Source organism: Babylonia areolata, chromosome 32 (genome assembly GCF_041734735.1).
Source record: "Babylonia areolata isolate BAREFJ2019XMU chromosome 32, ASM4173473v1, whole genome shotgun sequence".
Taxonomy (NCBI): Eukaryota; Metazoa; Mollusca; class Gastropoda; order Neogastropoda; family Buccinidae; genus Babylonia; species Babylonia areolata.
In genome coordinates, this window is record NC_134907.1 from 21,529,250 (window position 1) to 21,539,249 (window position 10,000).

Sequence of the window (10,000 nt, forward strand, 5' to 3'; positions counted from 1 at the left end):
AGATTTTCTCGCTTCTTAGGCGGACGCGTTACCTCTAGGCCATCACTCCACATATATTTTTATGTACATAATATGAGGTTGTCTGTTGGTTGCCGATGACCGGTGGCCCCGTGGATTAACTGCCTGTGTGCAGGGAGCAAGAAGAATCCCCTAGGTCCAGAGTTCCACACTGGCAACAGAAAAAAACAATAACAATAATGATAATGATAGATACTTAGATTACAATACTAATACTATAAGCGTATTACGAGAAGAAAATTACAACATAAAAATAACATTGCCGAACCACCTCTTTCGGTGTCTCTCATTCTCTCTCTCACACACACACACACACACACACACACACACACACACACACACACACACACACACACACACACACACACACACACGCACGCACGCATACACACACGCACACATACACCCTGTCTCATGCATTAGCTTTTGTTGTTCTAATGATGGTTCTCTGTGTGCGTGCTTGTGTGTGTCTCTCTGTCTCTGTCTGTCTGTCTGTCTGTGACAATCTGTATTCAATTTTCTTTTTGAGTTACAGAAAGCATTCGTTCTTATACAAAAAAAAAGTAGGGGGTGGGGAATAATGCTATGTTTTCTCTTTCTATGTTTTTCCCCCTCCCACCAAAATTTTCCGTGACGGAATAAAGAATAAAAGGAACACACACACACACACACACACACACACACACACACACACACACACACACACACACAGCGAAAACCTTTTTGCTTCCTGAAAAGAAAGAGGGAGAAAGAGAAAGAAACTAATACTTTTATAACCCTTCCTTGAAGAAAACACGATACAAGGCAGACAGACTGACAGACGTGAAGGAGATGGTATCTTGAACAATCATTCTCCCTCCCTCCCCACCCCTCTATCTTGAACAGTTCTTTCCCTTTTCCCTCCCAAACCCTACCCCATCTTCACCCACCACACCACCCTCACCCTCTTACCTAATTACAACCTCGCCGCACAGTTTTTTAGAACTACCCACAAACTTCGCAACAAGAACGACAACGCAGCAGCCACGACGGCACGAGCGCCAAATAATCTCCCTTTCATTTTCTTCCACCCTCTCATTACGCGGGTCTTCCCAGACAAAACCTTCACTTTGTTGCGACAGAGCATGCGTGAAACCTTCCACGTGGCACTCACTCTCACTCTCAAGTCTCGCTTGCTTGCGAGCGCGCGTGCGCACGAGCTTGGTGATTTGCATACAGCCCCCCCCCCCCCCTCCCGAGTCACGAAAGTCTCATTTTGTTAACCACACCTGCTTGGTTTTGGGGTTTTTTTTGTTTTGTGTGTGTGTGTGTGTGTGTGTGTGTGTGTGTTTCGTTTTTTTTTGTTGTTGTTGTTTTTTGTTTTGTTTGTTTTTGTTGTTTGTTTTTTGTTTGTTTGTTTGTTTTTAGTTTTTGTTTTTTGCGGGGGGGGGGGGGGGGGGTTAATTTGCATTGCTTTTACCAATTGTTGGGTCGAGTGCGGAAAATGGCGATTTATTTATTTATTTGTTCGTTTCTTTCTTTATCTTATTATTTTGTCTTTTAAAAATAAATCCAATATTTGTTTGTTTTATCAGTTAATTTATTCATTTCTTTCTTTCTTTGTCTGTCTGTTTGTTTGTATATTCACTCAATTGCCTGGCAAACCCCTTTCGTGTGTATACGCAAGCAGAAGATCAAATACGCACGTTAAAGATCCTGTAATCCACGGCAGCGTTCTGTGGGTTACGGAAACAAGAACATACTGATCATGCACCCCCCACACCCCACCTCCCACCCACCCACCCCCGAAAATGGAGTATGGCTGACTGCATGTCGGGGTAAAACAACAACAACAACAACAAAAAACACACACCAAAAAAAAGACAACAAAAAGCAAAAACAAAAACAATAAAAACAGTCACAGTCACACACATAAAATATTACATGTGTGTGTGTGTGTGTGTGTGTGTGTGTGTGTGTGGTGTGTGTGTGTGTGTGTGACTAAAAACCTGATTGAATGACACAGGAAACGAGTGATGAGCGCCCAATGTCAGCCGTCAGTCGGCTCTACCCAGGTAGGCAGCCTGTTGTGTAAATGGCCCCGTGTTTGTAAAGCGCTTAGAGCTTGGTCTCCGACCGAGGCAATGCGCTGTATAAGTATCCATATCATAACCATTATACATATGTCCCTTGACTTGCTTATTGATGTACGTTTAAAACATATTTTGGTTTGTTTAGTTTTATTTGTGTTTAGTCTGCTGTTTGTTTTGTTTACTGACCTGTCGTGTCTATTTTTATTTGTATTTTGTATTTCTTTTTATCACAACAGATTTCTCTGTGTGAAATTTTGACTGTTCTCCCCAGGAAGATCGCGTCGCTACACTACAGCTCCACCCATTTTTTGGTATTTTTTCCTGCGTGCAGTTTTATTTGTTTTTCCTATCGAAGTGGATTTTTCTACAGAATTTTGCCAGGAGTTTCAGTTTCAGTTTCAGTAGCTCAAGGAGGCGTCACTGCGTTCGGACAAATCCATATACGCTACTGCCAGGAACAACCCTTTTGTTGCCGTGATTCTTTTTGACTCACTTGTGTAAACAAAGTGAGTCTATGTTTTAAACCGGTGTTCGGTTGTCTGTGTGTGTGTGTGTGTGTGTGTGTGTGTGTGTGTGTGTGTGTGTGTGTGTGTCTGTGTGTCCGTGGTAAACTTTAACATTGCCATTTTCTCTGCAAATACTTTGTCAGTTGACACCAAATTAGGCATAAAAATAGGAAAAATTCAGTTCTTTCCAGTCATCTTGTTTAAAACAATATTGCACCTCTGGGATGGGCACCAAAAAAATAAAAAATGAAGCCTAATTAATATGCAAACTGCATTTACTGTTATATTTATATTTTTTGTATTCTCTAAACTTGGCACTCTGATCTGATATTCTGACCCAACAACAAGCAGTCATTATTATCATTTTTGTCAAACAGGAACTTCTTTTGCTAAGCATTGAAGTTTTATTTATTTTGCAAACGTTTTGGTGCAGATAGTAAAAAAGGGAAATTACTCTGTAATTAATGCTAGGGGACTTAATTCGAATCTGGTTAGGACTTCTTTTTTTTTTCTTTTTTCTTTTTTTTAACGCGAAGCTTTATAATAACAAATACAAAACACATTTTAACGATTAGACTTTTTTAAAGTGTATCACAAGTGAGTCTTGAAGGCTTTGCCTCTCTTGTTTCACGTGCGCTAAGTGCATGCTGCACATGGGACCTTGGTTTATCGTCTCATCCGAATGACTAGCGTCCAGACCACCACTCAAGGTCTGGTGGAGGGGGAGAAAATATCGGCGGCTGAGCCGTGATTCGAACCAGCGCGCTCAGATTCTCTCGCTTCCTAGGCGGACGTGTTACCTCTAGGAGTTTGTTCTATTTACACAGTTTAGGCCAATTGCAAAAATGAAACTGCATTCAGGCAGAATGTTGTGTCTAACATCTAGTGTAAATTACTTCAAAATACGTTTGTTTGTTGTTTTCGTTGTTGTTTATTCTGTTTTCCAAATCATATTGACTGACATGTTTGTTTTTATTTACTAGATTTTTGTTGTTGTTCTGGTTGTTCTTCTTGTTCTTTTAATATTTGAATCTCTCAGTTCAGATTTGCAGTTGTGTTTTTGTCAGTTTATATTTTTTGTGATCTCTTGAATATTTCAAACATGTTCGTATTCCTGACGCTTTTTTTTTTTTTTTTTTTGTTGTTGTTTTTTTGTTTTGTTTGTTTGTTGTTGTTGTTGTTTTGTGTTTTTTTTGTGTTTTTTTTTAATATTAAGTGTTCTTAAATACATAAAATGTTGTAAGATATGTCAATACAATTTCATGTGACATCTTTGGATGTTTGAATACTGGCACCGTCGCCAGCATTTTCTCCCCCTCCACTAGGCCTTGAGTAGTGGTCTGGACGCTAGTCATTCGGATGAGACGATTAACCGAGGTCCCGTGTGCAGCATGCACTTAGTGCACATAAAAGAACCCACGGCAACAAATGTCCCTGGCAAACTTCTTTGAAAAATCCACTTCGATAGGAAAACTTCTTTTTTTTTAACTGCAAGCAGGAAAAAATATAAAAATTGGGTGGCGCTCTCAGTGTAGCGACGCGCTCTCCCTGGGGAGCTGCGTGGTATTTTTTCCCCTTAAAACTGTCACTTTTTCTTAAAATAAGTGAAAATTAATGTTCTTAGTTGTGTATGTGATCTCTTCGAATACTTATGTACACGTCTATAAAGTGTGTATTTTTCTTCCTTTTTTGTATGAGCTACACAATTCACGTTTTTATTTATCTCGAGATGATAAAGTTGACTTTCTTTGACTTGACTTGATTTGACTGAGTTCAGACTTACTGGGAACTATATTATCCGATGACTTGACTTGACTGAGTTCAGACTTACTGGGAACTATATTATCCGATGACTTGACTTGACTGAGTTCAGACTTACTGGGAACTATATTATCCGATGACTTGACTTGACTGAGTTTAGACTTACTGGGAACTATATTATCCGATGACTTGACTGAGTTCAGACTTACTGGGAACTATATTATCCGATGACTTGACTTGACAGTTCAGAGTTACAGGAAACTATATTATCCGATGACTTGATTTGACTGAGTTTAGACTTACGAGGAACTATTTTATCCGATGACTTGACATGACTGAGTTTAGACTTACGAGGAACTATTTTATCCGATGACTTGACTTGACTGAGTTCAGACTTACTGGGAACTATATTATCCGATGACTTGACTTGACTGAGTTCAGACTTACTGGGAACTATATTATCCGATGACTTGACTTGACTGAGTTCAGACTTACTGGGAACTATATTATCCGATGACTTGATTTGACTGAGTTCAGACTTACTGGGAACTATATTATCCGATGACTTGATTTGACTGAGTTCAGACTTACTGGGAACTATATTATCCGATGACTTGATTTGACTGAGTTCAGACTTACTGGGAACTATATTATCCGATGACTTGACTTGACTGAGTTCAGACTTACTGGGAACTATATTATCCGATGACTTGACTTGACTGAGTTCAGACTTACTGGGAACTATATTATCCGATGACTTGACTGAGTTCTGAGTTACTGGGAACTATATTATCCGATGACTTGATTTGACTGAGTTCAGACTTACTGGGAACTATATTATCCGATGACTTGACTGAGTTCTGAGTTACTGGGAACTATATTATCCGATGACTTGATTTGACTGAGTTCAGACTTACTGGGAACTATATTATCCGATGACTTGACTTGACTGAGTTCAGACTTACTGGGAACTATATTATCCGATGACTTGACTTGACTGAGTTCAGACTTACTGGGAACTATATTATCCGATGACTTGACTTGACTGAGTTCAGACTTACTGGGAACTATATTATCCGATGACTTGACTGAGTTCTGAGTTACTGGGAACTATATTATCCGATGACTTGATTTGACTGAGTTCAGACTTACTGGGAACTATATTATCCGATGACTTGACTGAGTTCTGAGTTACTGGGAACTGTTTCATCCAATCACGTTCGCGCCAGTGGATTGCATCTGTCAGCAGGAGACTAATGCAGCAAATAGATAAATAAATAAATAAATAAATAAATACATGAATAGATAAATAAATAAACAGATAAATACATCAATAGATTAATAAATAAACAGACAAATAAGTAAATAAATAGATAAATAAAGAAAGAAAGAAAGACATAGATAAATAAGTACAGAGATGAATAAATAAATAGATAAGAAAGTAAATAGGTAAATAAACAAATTAATAAATCGATAAATAGATAAATGAAATAAATAAATGAATAAATAAATAAAGTAAATCACGAGAGAGAGAGAGAGAGAGAGAGAGGGGGGCGGTGGAGGAGAGAGAGAGGGTTAAACGGATACATATTCATTTCAAGCCCAGCTCCCCCCAGTAAACACACACAAGCTAACATGCTCATTCGCATGCAGATTGAAATAAAAGACATGCAGAGACACTCATGGGTTAATATTTTCAGCGCCACATTGGGTTGGGTTTGTTGTTGTTGTTGGTTTTTGTTGTTGTTGTTGTTGTTGTTGCTTTTTGTTTGTTTGTTTGTGTGTCTGTTGTTATTGTTTTTGTTTTTTCCAATACTCGGCTTTATGAAAAAAGTTGATTACGCTTTAAAAACACTCCGTGCAAAAAAGCAGAAACTTTCAATATAGTCACGTCATCATCATTAGCTGTCGTGTTTTGTGCTTCCGTTTTGTGTGTGTGTGTTGTTGTTGTTGTTGTTGTTTTTTTTTTGGGGGGAGGGGGGTTGGCCATTGGGATCTGTTCGTTGGATTATCTGAGCATTTCGTCTGAAACTACCTTTCCAAACAAACCTTTCCGTTGCGAATTCAGTTTACCACAAAGGACAAAAAACTTGATTTGAGCTGAAAAATCATCCCCGCAGTTAAGTCCTTGACTGAGAAGAATAGTGGACTTTTTTTCTTCTTTTTTTTTTTTAATGAACTGTACGTAGCAATATTGGTAACGTATTTTTTGATTGTAGCCAATTTATTTTAGGAGAGAGAGTAGGTGGAAGAGGGAGGTGGGGGGGAGGGGAGCAGAAAGATATACATACATACAGACAGACAGACAGACACACACACACACACACACACACACACACACACTCGCACACACACACACACACACACACACACACACACACACTCGCACATGCACACACACACACACACACACACACACACACACACACACACACACACACACACACAGGTCATTCGCTAACGTTATTTTCATTATATAAAAGATTTTTTTTTAAGGAGGAAACTGTTGTGTGTGACCATATGACTAATGTCTGTCACGGCTTGTAATTCAGTCCATAAGCTGGCTGTGTTAGAAAGGCACTGAGCACAAGTTGCAAAACTTTGCAAAGAGTAAAGGGAATCGCTCGTGTGTGTGTGTGTGCGTGCGTGCGTGTGTGTGTGTCTATGTGCGTGCGTGTTTGTGTGTGTGGGGAGGGAGGGTGGTGGTGGCGCGCTCGCATGCGCGTGTGTATGTGTGTGTGGAGGGTGTGGACCATGTGTCCATGACACTATATAAATTTGTACAGCTCTGTCAGCGTGTGGCAGCACTTTGGGTCAGTGTTTTCACCAGGCACCTGCTCTCTCTCCTTGTTGTTTTTACCCCCGGCAGATGGGCTGAAGCGTATATGGATTAGCCCTCATTCTCCTCCACAGACACCTTGAAGCTGAAACTGAACTTAAGCGCGTGCATGCGTGTGTGTGCGTGTGTGTGTGTGTGTGTGTGTGTGTGTGTGTGTGTGTGTGTGTGTGTGTGCGTGCGAACGCGTACGCGTGTATGTGTGTGTGTGTGTGTGTGTGTGTGCGCGTGCGCGTGTTTGTGTGCGTGTATGTGTGCGTGTGGTGTGTGTGTGTGTGTGTGTGTGTGTGCGAACACGCATGCGTGTGTGTGTGTGTGTGATGTGTGTGTGTGTGTGTGTGTGTGTGTTGTGTGTGTGATGACGTGTGTGTGTGTGTCTGTGTGTGTGTACGCTTCTAACTTTATGTGCGTGCGCGGTGCGTGTGTTCGTGTGTCCAAGCAGCGATTGCGCGTGGATTTAATTCACATTGAATTATAATGTACCTCAGTGGAATCGTCCATTGAATCAATCGCGCCACGATTGTTCCACCAAAAGAGACCCCAACCCACCCCCCCCCCCACCCCCACCCCACACACACACCTCCATCCACAGCCCCACATCCAACCCAACTTCACCCCGCACACACTACTCCTTTTTTTTGGGGGGGGGGCGGGGGGGGGGGGGTTACCGCCTAACCCCCACTAACATCCACTCTCCCACCCCCTTCATCTTTCTCCACTTCCCATCTTTCCTTGTTTTAACAAACCCCTCCTCCTCCTCCTCTAACCCATCTCCCCTCTTTTTACGGCCATCCCCACCCCCCACCCTCCACCACAAGCATCTACCCCACCCCCCTCACCCCTCTACCAAAGAAAAACATCTTCCCTCCATCCCTGACCCCCCTGACCCCCCCTCCCCTCCTCCCCTCTCTCTTTCTCTCAGCGACGACTCCACAGCCAATGGAGGCATTGGGTTTCGCGGTGGCACAGAGGTGACGACACTTTGAGCGTGCTTTACGGGTGGCCAGGTGTCGCGGACGTGCTGACACTGTAGTTACCTACCCCGGGTAGCCGCCCCGACCGCGGGGCCCCGCTCGCTCACACCCGTGTCACGTTAAATCTGTCTAAGCAGTTGATTGAATATCGCCGTAAACGACACGGTCCGACCTCTCCTGGCATGAGTTATAAGAGGGTGGGTGGCGGTGTAGGGGGGTGTTTGGTGGGGGGAGGGGTGGGGGTGTTGGGGGGTTGGGGGGGAGAGGTCTATGGTGGGGGTTGGGGGGAAGAGATATGTTTTAGGTTGGGCGAGGGGATGGGTGGGGATGTGTGTGTGTGTGTGTGTGTGTGTGGTCAAAATATTATTTTCACTTATGTGTATGTGTATGCCTTTGTTTGTATGTTTATTTTTGGTTTTTTTGTTGTTGTTTTTTTGTTTGTGTGCTCGTGTGGGTGTTTGTGTGCGTTGAACTTGGTTTAAACAGCATTTTATTTGGAACATGTCACAATGCAACACTGAGATATCGATGAACAGGACAACAAGAAAATCTTATATAAAGTCCTATCCTGATACATGTACGTACCGAATATGTGACGGATGTCATCATAGCTAGAAGTTAAGACGTGACCATACATGAGTTTTGAACAGAACTAAGCCGAGATATAAATAATGGGAAACAAAATGAATCATAAACGTGTGGTGGAGAGAGAAGTCAATAGCGAGAGAAAGAAATATCAACGCTGGAGCACAAGTACAACAATACAGTCACACTGAACTGAGGGCCAACCGTCCCGCGGAAAAAAGAAAAAGCACACCATAATGTATTCATATCGTGAGCTGGCAAATGAAACAGCAGCACTCTTTCAGGCACATCACCTTCACCTATCCCCTAGTCTTGTGGACCGTTGGGGCGCCACAGGCTGATCTGGCAACCAGCATCCTCCAATCGTCTCGGTTTTCTGACCTCCTGACTGTATCGCTCAACCTCAAGCCCGTCCATTCTGGGATGTTGTCCTCCCATCTCTTCCTCTGTCTGCCGCTCCTTCTCCCCCCTTGCACTGTGCCCTGCAGGAATGTCTTGGCAAGCCCTGATGATCTCGTGACATGGCCATACCATTTGAGCTTGCGTCTCTTGACCAAGGTCAACAGGTCTTCGTAGGGCCCAATGACTTGCCTGATTCTGTTTCGAACTTCTTCGTTCGTGATATGATCTTTGTAGGAGATGCCCAGGAAAGATCATATCACGAACGAAGAAGGCACATGCACTTATGTCATCATACAGACAGAACAGTACTCATCGTTAAAAGCTTTTGAATTGTATGCATGCAAACATACATGGGTATAATCATGTATATACACACACACATGCCTATCCACATATGCAAAAAGAAAACAAAAGGGGAATTATCTGATCAAATCGGTCGCTTTGAGAAATAAACTTGTGAACAGTTTCAAAGATGCTGACATTTATCTCAAGACTAAAGGAGGTATTACCAAACAGTAAGTTATGTTCAGAGATATGTTGTTGTGGGAGATTATGAATTGTGTTTGCTCTATGTATGTTGCGGTTCGGGCAGTGTAATAGAAAATGCTCAGCTGACACTTGAGGAAAACTGCAAGCACAAGACAGATCATTCCTTTTATGTCCATTATACAGATATAGATCAGAGTTTAATTCGCTCATACCAAGTCGCAGACGACGGTGGATAATTTGTTCTTTCCTTTCACCCAGATAATAGTATGGTGGGACTGTAGTGTCTGTAGAGGAAAGGTACTCTTTAAGTTGACCGAGAGACTGGGTCTGTTGAACAGAAAGAGGAAGGGTGTTCCA

The 10,000-nt window shown here is 42.1% G+C and overlaps 1 protein-coding gene across 1 annotated transcript in view; it reads right to left on the reverse strand.

The window, feature by feature from the left end:
• Positions 1 to 10,000, reverse strand: part of LOC143276635 (uncharacterized) — a 66,039-nt gene that overhangs the window by 28,291 nt on the left and 27,748 nt on the right. Inside the window, exons 2-3 of the mRNA XM_076581252.1 lie at positions 5,250 to 5,328; positions 4,613 to 5,091 (exon numbers count right to left, since the gene is read on the reverse strand). Coding sequence (XP_076437367.1) covers positions 4,613 to 5,091; positions 5,250 to 5,328 — 558 coding nt within the window. The remainder of the gene's footprint in view (positions 1 to 4,612; positions 5,092 to 5,249; positions 5,329 to 10,000) is intronic.